Source organism: Lissotriton helveticus, chromosome 5_1, assembly GCF_964261635.1.
Source record: "Lissotriton helveticus chromosome 5_1, aLisHel1.1, whole genome shotgun sequence".
Lineage (NCBI taxonomy): Eukaryota > Metazoa > Chordata > Amphibia > Caudata > Salamandridae > Lissotriton > Lissotriton helveticus.
In genome coordinates, this window is record NC_136065.1 from 1,327,271,016 (window position 1) to 1,327,285,681 (window position 14,666).

The 14,666-nt window shown below is 48.6% G+C and overlaps 1 protein-coding gene across 1 annotated transcript in view; it reads left to right on the top strand.

The window, feature by feature from the left end:
* The window catches only part of LGR6 (leucine rich repeat containing G protein-coupled receptor 6), a 528,574-nt gene that overhangs the window by 475,941 nt on the left and 37,967 nt on the right, over positions 1–14,666 (top strand). The window contains exon 16 of the mRNA XM_078644169.1: positions 14,431–14,582. Within this exon, the coding sequence (XP_078500295.1) occupies positions 14,431–14,582 (152 nt within the window). The remainder of the gene's footprint in view (positions 1–14,430; positions 14,583–14,666) is intronic.

The window sequence follows — 14,666 nt, forward strand, 5'->3', positions numbered from 1 at the left end:
GAAGGAGTTCCTTCCTTGTAATGATAGTGCTCCTATATTTATTTCTAATTGAAGATATAGTGAGTTTATAATTTGCGTTGATTCTCAATTCATATTCTTCTCTCATAAGAAGATAAGATCTGTGGTAAATTAAGAGCCATTTTCTTCAGTTCCTTTCAAACTCTGCATCATTCAAGGGGGCATGGCCGGTTAGATGGCCGACCGGCATGTTGAGCCTGAGCTCCTAGCCTGCCGATATGATCTTGTGGCATTCTTCCACCCCGAGGCACCCAAACACCTGTGCTGCTTAGTGTTAATTGGCAGCCTACACCAGTAAGGCGGCAAGACTTTTATCTTCAAAATCCAGCACAGAGAAGCCAGTTTTTAGAGCAGGATCCCGGGTGCAGTTGAGGCGACTAAGAGGGCCTCGCTTGTTGATGCGGCAGCCCCGACCTTGGGCTTAGGTGCGGCTGGAGCTGCCCCTCCCCTCCCCCTTTGACTGTTGTATGCTTGTGAGTGGTGCAATTCCCCTGGGGACTTGCATCGCTCCTGGGTGGCTGGACGTGCCACACCGGAGAACAATGAGTTTGCAGCGCAGCCCGGGTTGCCCAATTTGAACTATCGGAGTCCTGTTCCTCCTGTGATGGTAGCTCCGTCTTAAGGTCTGAGTGTGGCAGGAACCACAAACCGCATCTGGCCTGCTGCACATCTAGGGGCAGTGCGTTTCCCTAGGGCAGTCCTCTTTCCCTCTCAGGGGGCCGCATTGATCAGCGGAGGCTCACTACGCCACCACTGCAGGACAGCAGGGTAGTAACGGGCCTGGGTGGCCCCCAAGATATCGGGGTTCTCGTTCCTTGTGACGCAGCAACTCTGTCCCTGGCCCTGGGGGCAGTGATGCCGCAAGCCCCCCCCCCCCCTCTGTTTGGACACTTTTACACCCGCAGGAGGCTTGCTTCTTCCTTGGGGCGGAGTTCATTTTTACCAGAGTTGGGAGTTCATTAGCCTGCAAGCCGCTGCCTCACTGTAGCAGTATTCTGCAACATCTGTTGCCCACTTAGGTTGGCTCCTGTAACTGGTGGGGTTGAGGACTGGTGTGTGACAGCATCAGTGTGTGGAGCCCTCCCCCTGTCCCATTGCCTGGAGCAGTGAGGTGCCCCCCTCCTGGGGTAGACCAGAGACAGCCTGTTTTGGACCTAAGGCCCTGCTGCCAATGTTGAGGGTGGATCGTCCCCCTCCATCCCCTCCCTTACACTACATAGCAGCTTGCTGTGTGGAAACCTGGGGGACCGGCTGGGACTGGAGTCAGTGCTCCCCTGCCTTGTGGTTTGTTTTTTTCCCTTCACCTGGTGTTATCACGGAGGACCCTGTGTGAGGGGGGTTATTCGGAACTGGTTCTGAAACCCCCCAAAAGCAGAGAAAATAAGGAGAGGGGGTCTCCTGGGACTTGCTAAGTTGGTTTGCGGGGAGACCCCTTGGGTTCTAAGGAAGTGGCCCTTAGAGGTGCGATCTCCTAGTGGGTCCACGGAATCTATACCCTGAGTGCCTCTTGACTGCTGAAGGAAGTGAGAGCTGTAGAGGGGACGTGATCTAGTCCAGTGGGTGATGCTGCTGGAGTTCCCCATCTCAGTTTGGGGCTGCATGAGGCCCAACAGACTAAAATGGACCAGTTTACTGCCAGTGGGCATGGGACGATCCACCAGGAGATGCTGAAGTGGCTTACAGGCACCCCAAGGGCCCCCCCGGAGCACAGATGTTGTTGGCTATTGAACCTTCTAGCGTAAATGTCCAGGCTAAGATCGACTCTGTCTCCCTTGATGTCAACCTACTCAGGGCTGACCTCCGTAAAGTGGCTGAAAGATCTATGGCAACAGAAAAAAAAGTTTACCAAATGCAGGAGGAACTGTCGTCCCTTAGGGCCAAGGTGGTGGCTCTCATGATGCAGACACAAAAATTGGAAATGTGTGCTGAGGATGCAGAAGGTCGGTCAAGGAGATGCAATTTAAACTTTATGGGATTCCCTGTGAAGGTTGAGAGCACTACACCTGAGATATTTCTAGAGCGGTGGCTAAGTGAAAGATCCTGGAGGATGCTCTGTCACAGGTCTTTGTGGTGGAAAGGGTGCATCTGTCCCTGGCACCACACCCTCAACCAGGGTGCCTACCTCAGACTATAATTGCAAAGCACCTTACTATAGGGACAGGGATGCCATCCTGCATGCAGTTCGACGGCAGGGTGACCCGGTGTTCGACAATCATACGATTCACATCTTTCCAGATTGCACTCAACTTGTTCAGCAGCAGAGGCAGACATTTGGGGGGGGTCATTCACAAACTGAGAGCCATGGGCCTCACCTATATGCTGCTTTAGTGCTCCATGATGGTTGTTCACATTTCTTCACCAGCCAGGAGGATGTGTGGGATTCGCTGAAGGTGAACGGAGAGGGTCACCCCCTGGTCGAGGTTAGGACTCCTGCGGCTTAGTTACAGAGGAGGCGCCATAAAAGGATGCCGAGATATCTGAGGGTCAGACATAGACATCAATTGACATCCTACATCCAGATGATGGTGCAGCAAGATGGCACACTGGACATGGAGAGTCAGATGCAGGAGAGCAAGGAAACCATGGCTCTTGTGGAGGCTGTCACTTCGGCTACATGGGTGGACAGTGGCTCTGAGGTGGTGGAAAAAACACAGGACCCTGAGATCCAGTAGCCCCCTCTCCTTAGCTTATCAGTGGTGGCTTGTATTCTGACTTCTGTATTTTGGACCTACCTGGCCTAGAGGGGGTGGGTCTGGATGTGACTCTGGGCCTTGTGGACCTGAAGTGGGCTGGGGTGGTGAGATGTGTAGGACTCGATGGAACTGACTGAGACTCTTTCCTGGTAACTGTGTTTGCCTTTATATGGGGATGCCTGACTTTCTGGCAGGGTTGGGGGCAGTCCGAGGAAGGGCGAGAGATGGTGGGTTGGGTCCAACTTCAGTAACTTCCTCTCACTCTTTTCTTCCTCTACTTATTACCTTATGATTGCTCTTTTCTATAATTTTGCTCTCTGTTGAGGGGGTTTATTTGCTATCTTTGCTTCATGGCAGTTGGAGCACTAGTTAGGTTTCTGGATGTTAGTGGGTGGGCAACAGACCTCCCTTGCCTCACACATGAGTAGTTGTCTGTTTTTGCACTCAATGGGGGCAGTGGGGGGGGGGGGGGTTGGAAGGGGGAGAGTGATGGGCTTTTCATGGGATGTTTATTTATATTTTTTAATGTGTATATATAAAGTTTTAAATAGCGTGAACATGATCCCGAAGGATATTAGAGCGCTTTACAAAGGAAGGAAGGAAGGACATGAATCCAATATCTCTAACAGGAAAAGATTACACAACAGGAATATATGCATAAGTACAGACATATAATCGCAAAAAATCCAAGCAGATGAATCTAGACGGGAGTGTAACAGACTACGAAGGGGGTACATACTGCGGAAAAGATGAGCATAGATCCAATATCGACACTCAGTAGGAATACACAATAGAAATACTTGCTTGTTTCCTAACCTAAAGCGTCAAGGAGAGTGATACGATAAGCATGAATATAACGGGCTACGAAAGGGAACACACAATACAGTAAAGAAGGGCAGCATCACATGAGAGGACAATGGTTGTAGGAACAATGAGTTTGAGCAAATGAGTTGTTTTTGATTTGTTAGTTGGACATGGAGAAATGCATGCATGCACTATATTGGCAACCCTGGCGGAATATAGGCTGGACTTCACCACATTTGCACCTTATGGCACTTGATGGACTTCCTGATGACACACTGTACACAGTAATCTCCTGGAACCTTAAAAGTACTGGGTAATAAGGTGAAACGGGGCATGGTTGTGAGGTATATCAGATAACAGAAACCTGATACAGTCCTACTCCAAGAGCCACATTTAATGGGGACACAATGCCACTTTATGAATAGGAGGTCATACACTACACTGGCCCATGCGGGGTTCACTTTAGGATCCAGGGGTGTTTCCAGCTTGATTTAAAAATATACCCCATTCTTGGGTGGACATGGTAGGTAGATATGTGGGAGTGCAGGGCTTTGGGCAAGAACCTCTATTACACTAGTCATTTACAACAAGGGGTGGTGAGGGACAGAGTCTCTGAATTAAGCAGAATACTCTCACCCAGTCAAGAGATCAGGGCTAGATCCAACACCGTTTTTTAGCTCATTGCACCATCCCAGTTTCAGAACCTGGCTGTATGCAAATTAGTCTGTTCCTGTCCCAGTGCATGATGGGAACAGGGCAAACCAAACTACAAAAGCCAATTCTTACACTGGGAAGGAAACAAGCTTCCGGGGACCGGTTTCTGGCATTACAGCCGTCTTCGGCCCGGCTTGCTTGAATCCTGATGGTGCAATGAGCAAGGGACTCATGTCTGAGTATACCCTTCCACGCTTAGGGTGGACAAAATTATTTACAACAAGGGGTGGTGAGGGACAGAGTCTCTGAATTAAGCAGAATACTCTCACCCAGTCAAGAGATCAGGGCTAGATCCAACACCGTTTTTTAGCTCATTGCACCATCCCAGTTTCAGAACCTGGCTGTATGCAAATTAGTCTGTTCCTGTCCCAGTGCATGATGGGAACAGGGCAAACCAAACTACAAAAGCCAATTCTTACACTGGGAAGGAAACAAGCTTCCGGGGACCGGTTTCTGGCATTACAGCCGTCTTCGGCCCGGCTTGCTTGAATCCTGATGGTGCAATGAGCAAGGGACTCATGTCTGAGTATACCCTTCCACGCTTAGGGTGGACAAAATTATTTACAACAAGGGGTGGTGAGGGACAGAGTCTCTGAATTAAGCAGAATACTCTCACCCAGTCAAGAGATCAGGGCTAGATCCAACACCGTTTTTTAGCTCATTGCACCATCCCAGTTTCAGAACCTGGCTGTATGCAAATTAGTCTGTTCCTGTCCCAGTGCATGATGGGAACAGGGCAAACCAAACTACAAAAGCCAATTCTTACACTGGGAAGGAAACAAGCTTCCGGGGACCGGTTTCTGGCATTACAGCCGTCTTCGGCCCGGCTTGCTTGAATCCTGATGGTGCAATGAGCAAGGGACTCATGTCTGAGTATACCCTTCCACGCTCAGGGTGGACAAAATTATTTACAACAAGGGGTGGTGAGGGACAAAGTCTCTGAATTAAGCAGAATACTCTCACCCAGTCAAGAGATCAGGGCTAGATCCAACACCGTTTTTTAGCTCATTGCACCATCCCAGTTTCAGAACCTGGCTGTATGCAAATTAGTCTGTTCCTGTCCCAGTGCATGATGGGAACAGGGCAAACCAAACTACAAAAGCCAATTCTTACACTGGGAAGGAAACAAGCTTCCGGGGACCGGTTTCTGGCATTACAGCCGTCTTCGGCCCGGCTTGCTTGAATCCTGATGGTGCAATGAGCAAGGGACTCATGTCTGAGTATACCCTTCCACGCTTAGGGTGGACAAAATTATTTACAACAAGGGGTGGTGAGGGACAGAGTCTCTGAATTAAGCAGAATACTCTCACCCAGTCAAGAGATCAGGGCTAGATCCAACACCGTTTTTTAGCTCATTGCACCATCCCAGTTTCAGAACCTGGCTGTATGCAAATTAGTCTGTACCTGTCCCAGTGCATGATGGGAACAGGGCAAACCAAACTACAAAAGCCAATTCTTACACTGGGAAGGAAACAAGCTTCCGGGGACCGGTTTCTGGCATTACAGCCGTCTTCGGCCCGGCTTGCTTGAATCCTGATGGTGCAATGAGCAAGGGACTCATGTCTGAGTATACCCTTCCACGCTTAGGGTGGACAAAATTATTTACAACAAGGGGTGGTGAGGGACAGAGTCTCTGAATTAAGCAGAATACTCTCACCCAGTCAAGAGATCAGGGCTAGATCCAACACCGTTTTTTAGCTCATTGCACCATCCCAGTTTCAGAACCTGGCTGTATGCAAATTAGTCTGTTCCTGTCCCAGTGCATGATGGGAACAGGGCAAACCAAACTACAAAAGCCAATTCTTACACTGGGAAGGAAACAAGCTTCCGGGGACCGGTTTCTGGCATTACAGCCGTCTTCGGCCCGGCTTGCTTGAATCCTGATGGTGCAATGAGCAAGGGACTCATGTCTGAGTATACCCTTCCACGCTTAGGGTGGACAAAATTATTTACAACAAGGGGTGGTGAGGGACAGAGTCTCTGAATTAAGCAGAATACTCTCACCCAGTCAAGAGATCAGGGCTAGATCCAACACCGTTTTTTAGCTCATTGCACCATCCCAGTTTCAGAACCTGGCTGTATGCAAATTAGTCTGTTCCTGTCCCAGTGCATGATGGGAACAGGGCAAACCAAACTACAAAAGCCAATTCTTACACTGGGAAGGAAACAAGCTTCCGGGGACCGGTTTCTGGCATTACAGCCGTCTTCGGCCCGGCTTGCTTGAATCCTGATGGTGCAATGAGCAAGGGACTCATGTCTGAGTATACCCTTCCACGCTTAGGGTGGACAAAATTATTTACAACAAGGGGTGGTGAGGGACAGAGTCTCTGAATTAAGCAGAATACTCTCACCCAGTCAAGAGATCAGGGCTAGATCCAACACCGTTTTTTAGCTCATTGCACCATCCCAGTTTCAGAACCTGGCTGTATGCAAATTAGTCTGTTCCTGTCCCAGTGCATGATGGGAACAGGGCAAACCAAACTACAAAAGCCAATTCTTACACTGGGAAGGAAACAAGCTTCCGGGGACCGGTTTCTGGCATTACAGCCGTCTTCGGCCCGGCTTGCTTGAATCCTGATGGTGCAATGAGCAAGGGACTCATGTCTGAGTATACCCTTCCACGCTTAGGGTGGACAAAATTATTTACAACAAGGGGTGGTGAGGGACAGAGTCTCTGAATTAAGCAGAATACTCTCACCCAGTCAAGAGATCAGGGCTAGATCCAACACCGTTTTTTAGCTCATTGCACCATCCCAGTTTCAGAACCTGGCTGTATGCAAATTAGTCTGTTCCTGTCCCAGTGCATGATGGGAACAGGGCAAACCAAACTACAAAAGCCAATTCTTACACTGGGAAGGAAACAAGCTTCCGGGGACCGGTTTCTGGCATTACAGCCGTCTTCGGCCCGGCTTGCTTGAATCCTGATGGTGCAATGAGCAAGGGACTCATGTCTGAGTATACCCTTCCACGCTTAGGGTGGACAAAATTATTTACAACAAGGGGTGGTGAGGGACAGAGTCTCTGAATTAAGCAGAATACTCTCACCCAGTCAAGAGATCAGGGCTAGATCCAACACCGTTTTTTAGCTCATTGCACCATCCCAGTTTCAGAACCTGGCTGTATGCAAATTAGTCTGTTCCTGTCCCAGTGCATGATGGGAACAGGGCAAACCAAACTACAAAAGCCAATTCTTACACTGGGAAGGAAACAAGCTTCCGGGGACCGGTTTCTGGCATTACAGCCGTCTTCGGCCCGGCTTGCTTGAATCCTGATGGTGCAATGAGCAAGGGACTCATGTCTGAGTATACCCTTCCACGCTTAGGGTGGACAAAATTATTTACAACAAGGGGTGGTGAGGGACAGAGTCTCTGAATTAAGCAGAATACTCTCACCCAGTCAAGAGATCAGGGCTAGATCCAACACCGTTTTTTAGCTCATTGCACCATCCCAGTTTCAGAACCTGGCTGTATGCAAATTAGTCTGTTCCTGTCCCAGTGCATGATGGGAACAGGGCAAACCAAACTACAAAAGCCAATTCTTACACTGGGAAGGAAACAAGCTTCCGGGGACCGGTTTCTGGCATTACAGCCGTCTTCGGCCCGGCTTGCTTGAATCCTGATGGTGCAATGAGCAAGGGACTTATGTCTGAGTATACCCTTCCACGCTTAGGGTGGACAAAATTATTTACAACAAGGGGTGGTGAGGGACAGAGTCTCTGAATTAAGCAGAATACTCTCACCCAGTCAAGAGATCAGGGCTAGATCCAACACCGTTTTTTAGCTCATTGCACCATCCCAGTTTCAGAACCTGGCTGTATGCAAATTAGTCTGTTCCTGTCCCAGTGCATGATGGGAACAGGGCAAACCAAACTACAAAAGCCAATTCTTACACTGGGAAGGAAACAAGCTTCCGGGGACCGGTTTCTGGCATTACAGCCGTCTTCGGCCCGGCTTGCTTGAATCCTGATGGTGCAATGAGCAAGGGACTCATGTCTGAGTATACCCTTCCACGCTTAGGGTGGACAAAAATATTTACAACAAGGGGTGGTGAGGGACAGAGTCTCTCAATTAAGCAGAATACTCTCACCCAGTCAAGAGATCAGGGCTAGATCCAACACCGTTTTTTAGCTCATTGCACCATCCCAGTTTCAGAACCTGGCTGTATGCAAATTAGTCTGTTCCTGTCCCAGTGCATGATGGGAACAGGGCAAACCAAACTACAAAAGCCAATTCTTACACTGGGAAGGAAACAAGCTTCCGGGGACCGGTTTCTGGCATTACAGCCGTCTTCGGCCCGGCTTGCTTGAATCCTGATGGTGCAATGAGCAAGGGACTCATGTCTGAGTATACCCTTCCACGCTTAGGGTGGACAAAATTATTTACAACAAGGGGTGGTGAGGGACAGAGTCTCTGAATTAAGCAGAATACTCTCACCCAGTCAAGAGATCAGGGCTAGATCCAACACCGTTTTTTAGCTCATTGCACCATCCCAGTTTCAGAACCTGGCTGTATGCAAATTAGTCTGTTCCTGTCCCAGTGCATGATGGGAACAGGGCAAACCAAACTACAAAAGCCAATTCTTACACTGGGAAGGAAACAAGCTTCCGGGGACCGGTTTCTGGCATTACAGCCGTCTTCGGCCCGGCTTGCTTGAATCCTGATGGTGCAATGAGCAAGGGACTCATGTCTGAGTATACCCTTCCACGCTTAGGGTGGACAAAATTATTTACAACAAGGGGTGGTGAGGGACAGAGTCTCTGAATTAAGCAGAATACTCTCACCCAGTCAAGAGATCAGGGCTAGATCCAACACCGTTTTTTAGCTCATTGCACCATCCCAGTTTCAGAACCTGGCTGTATGCAAATTAGTCTGTACCTGTCCCAGTGCATGATGGGAACAGGGCAAACCAAACTACAAAAGCCAATTCTTACACTGGGAAGGAAACAAGCTTCCGGGGACCGGTTTCTGGCATTACAGCCGTCTTCGGCCCGGCTTGCTTGAATCCTGATGGTGCAATGAGCAAGGGACTCATGTCTGAGTATACCCTTCCACGCTTAGGGTGGACAAAATTATTTACAACAAGGGGTGGTGAGGGACAGAGTCTCTGAATTAAGCAGAATACTCTCACCCAGTCAAGAGATCAGGGCTAGATCCAACACCGTTTTTTAGCTCATTGCACCATCCCAGTTTCAGAACCTGGCTGTATGCAAATTAGTCTGTTCCTGTCCCAGTGCATGATGGGAACAGGGCAAACCAAACTACAAAAGCCAATTCTTACACTGGGAAGGAAACAAGCTTCCGGGGACCGGTTTCTGGCATTACAGCCGTCTTCGGCCCGGCTTGCTTGAATCCTGATGGTGCAATGAGCAAGGGACTCATGTCTGAGTATACCCTTCCACGCTTAGGGTGGACAAAATTATTTACAACAAGGGGTGGTGAGGGACAGAGTCTCTGAATTAAGCAGAATACTCTCACCCAGTCAAGAGATCAGGGCTAGATCCAACACCGTTTTTTAGCTCATTGCACCATCCCAGTTTCAGAACCTGGCTGTATGCAAATTAGTCTGTTCCTGTCCCAGTGCATGATGGGAACAGGGCAAACCAAACTACAAAAGCCAATTCTTACACTGGGAAGGAAACAAGCTTCCGGGGACCGGTTTCTGGCATTACAGCCGTCTTCGGCCCGGCTTGCTTGAATCCTGATGGTGCAATGAGCAAGGGACTCATGTCTGAGTATACCCTTCCACGCTTAGGGTGGACAAAATTATTTACAACAAGGGGTGGTGAGGGACAGAGTCTCTGAATTAAGCAGAATACTCTCACCCAGTCAAGAGATCAGGGCTAGATCCAACACCGTTTTTTAGCTCATTGCACCATCCCAGTTTCAGAACCTGGCTGTATGCAAATTAGTCTGTTCCTGTCCCAGTGCATGATGGGAACAGGGCAAACCAAACTACAAAAGCCAATTCTTACACTGGGAAGGAAACAAGCTTCCGGGGACCGGTTTCTGGCATTACAGCCGTCTTCGGCCCGGCTTGCTTGAATCCTGATGGTGCAATGAGCAAGGGACTCATGTCTGAGTATACCCTTCCACGCTTAGGGTGGACAAAATTATTTACAACAAGGGGTGGTGAGGGACAGAGTCTCTGAATTAAGCAGAATACTCTCACCCAGTCAAGAGATCAGGGCTAGATCCAACACCGTTTTTTAGCTCATTGCACCATCCCAGTTTCAGAACCTGGCTGTATGCAAATTAGTCTGTTCCTGTCCCAGTGCATGATGGGAACAGGGCAAACCAAACTACAAAAGCCAATTCTTACACTGGGAAGGAAACAAGCTTCCGGGGACCGGTTTCTGGCATTACAGCCGTCTTCGGCCCGGCATGCTTGAATCCTATTCAAGCAAGCCGGACTATTACACTAGTCAGCATATATGTGCCTCCACGTCCCCAGGCAAGGGTACTGGAACAGATAGCAGCCATACTTCTGCAAGACAACTCCACCTTCCACATAGTGAGTGGCGATTTTAATGCCATAATGGCCCCCAAAATGGACTAATCAGGAGTGGCACTGCCGCACTTGAAGACCAACCCCCCGGCGTGCTTCGCTGACTTGCTTGGTCTATGTGACCTGTGGCAGAGCCTCCATCCGAGAGTCTGGGATTATTCTTTTTTCCCATCGATGCATAAGGTCATTTCCAGAATTGATTAAATGTTTGTGGGCGAGATGACCGGGGTGAACAGAGCTGAATACCTTGCACGATGACTGTCGGATCATTCCACTCTCTGGATTGCTGTGCTTGGAAGGTGACCCGTCGGGGTTTGGCTGGAAATTTAACATGTGGTAACTCAGAGACATGGAGATTGCCTGAGAACTGCAGATCAACTCAGAGCTGTATTATGCAGAAAACAAGTGGACTGTAGACTCTGAAATAGTGCTCTGGGAGGCCTATATGACAGTCTTGAGGGATAGAGCGCAGAATATGTTGGTGTGGAAAAAACACAAAGCAGCTGCGGATATAGAGGGAATTGAGCGTCAACTCAAAGACTTTGAGCCATCTTCCGGAGCCCGGACAGATCCGCAGATCCTCCTCGCCTTGGAGGTGCTCCGACGGGAATATCAGGACCTGGCGCAGGGAGAGGTTAGCCAACAGCAATTAGCCACGCAACACCACCTTTATGATGCAGATGATAAGGTGGACAAGTTGCTTGTCTGACTTAGCAGACGATAGGAGGAAACACGCTGGTTGCAGTGTATTATTGATGAGTCAGGTACTCCCCTCTCGAGGGATATGGCAATTGCTGAGGCATTTGCATAGTTCTAGGTCTCGTTTTGTAAGGCCCATTGGCTGACAGACATTTAGCAAACAGATGATTATTTAGACATGATTCACATGCCAGGGGATCCAGCTGATGCTGATGATCAGCTGGTTCTTTATAAAATTCAGGGGGCAGTTGCACAACTTAAACTAGGGAAAGTGCCGGGGACAAATGGCCGTCCAGCTGAGTTCTTCAAGCTCTACTCTGGACTGTGGGTCCATATCTGCTTGACCTCTTATAGAGACCCATGATGGGGGCGAGCTCCAGCTGGATATGCAGCGCAACAGTGCAGGTCGAAGGCCAGTGTGATTCCTAATGCCATATTTCTTTATTGAACATTGGAATGAAGGTGTTGGCCAATATTCTTGACACCAGGCTTCTGAAGGTGATAGTCTAACTCATTCACAAAGATCAATCGGGCTTCATGCCTGGCAGATTCACCAGACTTAATCTCCGTTGTTTACACAACCGGATGGCGGAGGTTTGCCAAAGTAACCGAACCCCATGTCTTTTTATCTTTAGATGCTCAAAAGGCATTTGACGCAATTCACTGGTCCTTCCTTCACCAGACCCTGCGGAAGTTTGGCTTTGGCCCCAATACAGGTGGTGAGTTTACCTGCTGTACCAGACTCCCACTGCGAGATTGAGAGTGAATGGCGTCCTATCTACTGCCTTCCCAATAGGGCAGGGCACCCAAAAGGGATGCCCACTGTCTCCTTTGCTGTTTGCCCTTACCATAGAGCCTTTGGCTGATATGGTCTCTGCCTGTCCTGACATTCATGGGTTCATATTTTCTGATACTGACGGGAATGCCCAAAAAGTCTTGTTTCACACAGAAAAAATACTCCTTTATATCACCAAGCCAGTAACCATAATCCTGGCTATCATGCAGTTGTTCAAGACCTCTGGAGCTCACTCAGGCTATCATAAAAACTGAGATAAATTGGTTCTCTGTCACTCCTATGCCTCGCTTAATCCGACTGTTCTTCCTCATACACTTCAGGTGACAAATGAAGGCTTCCACTACCTAGGCACTTATGTCACTCCCCACAGAGAGACGTGTCTGACAACAAATCTCGGTCGGATGATCCAGGACTTTCAGGTGGATGCCGCGAGGTGAAACACACTGCCCCTAACCCTAATGGGGAGGGCAGCTGTTTTTAAAATGATTACGCTCCCCAAGCTACTATACGCCTTCCAGAACACTTACTACCGACCTTGGAGGCTACTTTTGTCAGGGTGGATGGTGGCTCTACAACTCTCCAGCATAACCCTTACAATGATGGCATCACTCTCCCAGACATATGGGCTTATTAATGTGTAGCCCAGTTCATGGCCATACATTATTGGCTCTTTACACCACCAGATCAGGCTACATGCAGGCTACAGTGAGCACAGTTGGCCAGCCAGTCGTAGCTGACTACCTCTATGTTGGGAAGGGAGTTCAGCATCTGCTGTCGGCAACGCAGGTGGTGTTGCACATTTGTCGAACAACAACTAGGCATATAGGTTGGGGAAGAAAGATAACATGGGCGACATCGGTCTGGGAGGGTGCATGGATGCACAAAATGGGAAAGCTCCTTGGCTTTGAGGTATGGGATTTGCTGGGAATCACCCACATAGCAGGTCTACTGGAGGAGGGCACTTTGATGCCCTTTTCATCCCTACATAGGGAGTACTCCATGCACCAGAACCAATGTCTCAAGTATGCACAGCTGCGCAATGCCTGGCAGGCGAAGAAATTAGGGGACTTGGATATACCTAAATATGCCCCACTGGAAAGCAGGTTGTTACTTGAGGAGCTAGAACAAATAGCTATCTCTCACCTATAAGACGCTGAACAATAATATGCCAGACACGCTAACCTGAGGGTCAGGAGGGAGGTGGATGTGGGCGAGATGGATGATTTGACAGTCCTGATGCACCCGAGGGAAGTAGCTTTAACGTCATGACTACACCCTATCCAACTCAAGATACTGCATCGGATCTACTATTATAAGGACCACCTGCATTACAGATGGAGGGCAGCCTACCCAGACTGCCTGAGCTGTGGGGAAGCTAGAGGTACATTCATACACGTGATATAGGACTGCCCAGTTATTCAGACATATTGGTCATGGGTTGTGCAGGAGCTCAGCCAAGTGTTAGACACAGACATCCCTCTTGATCCTTTATATATTTTATTGGATGGTCCCGGGCAATGTGGATGTTCCTAGACCACAGCTTCTTTTCTGGAATCTGGGGCTGGTGGTAGCCACATGAGACATGGCGCGCCACTGGGGTGCACTTGAGGTCTCTACGATGACTGAATGGAAAACGGGGATGGATCTCCATATTGCTGCTGAAATTGTCATGTACAAAAGTAGGGGGTGCCTTCGTGAATTCTTCAAGGTCTAGGGGGGTTGGCTTAGGCGCTACCATCTATACGCCTTGGGAGATGCACCAGATCCCTAACTATGATCCTGATTCTTGATGTGCACTGTGATGTCGTCCCAGTTCCTTATGTGTTTTATTCGTCTTGACACTTCCTCATGGTGCCATGTGATTGTCTTCTGTGAACAGTTGCACGTGCCATTTCACCTCCTTTGTTGTTTTAATTTATTTTGGGTGCAGACTTACGCCCTGACATGTTTTTCAATGTTGTACAAAACTTCAATAAAGTTATTTAATATATATATATATATATATATATATATATATATATATATATATATATATATATATAAAATCAGTCGTCAGTGCAACATTTTTTGTTCTCCTTTCTTCAAGAAAGGCATGGGTGCTCTAGTTTGCTCGACTTTGTAAAGTTTTACTAGAGTTCTTTCAAAGTTTGGTCCTCAGTAGAAAGGCCTTGTATCTTATTAAATGCCTCTTTCTTTTCCCAGAATCCTCGAGGTGCCTTATGCTTACCAGTGCTGTGCCTACGGAGCCTGCAATAGCTTTTCCAAACAAATGGGGCAGTGGGAAGCGGACGACTTTGGAGCAGAGGGTGAAGATGCGTACAAGAGAGCCGTCAGTTTATACCCAGGTCATGCAGGTGAGCAAGCAAGGTGCCCGCAAAGGACCAGTGGGCTGTGAAGAAAGAGCGAGAGGAAGTGGTGGATGAGGATTAGCCTTTAGT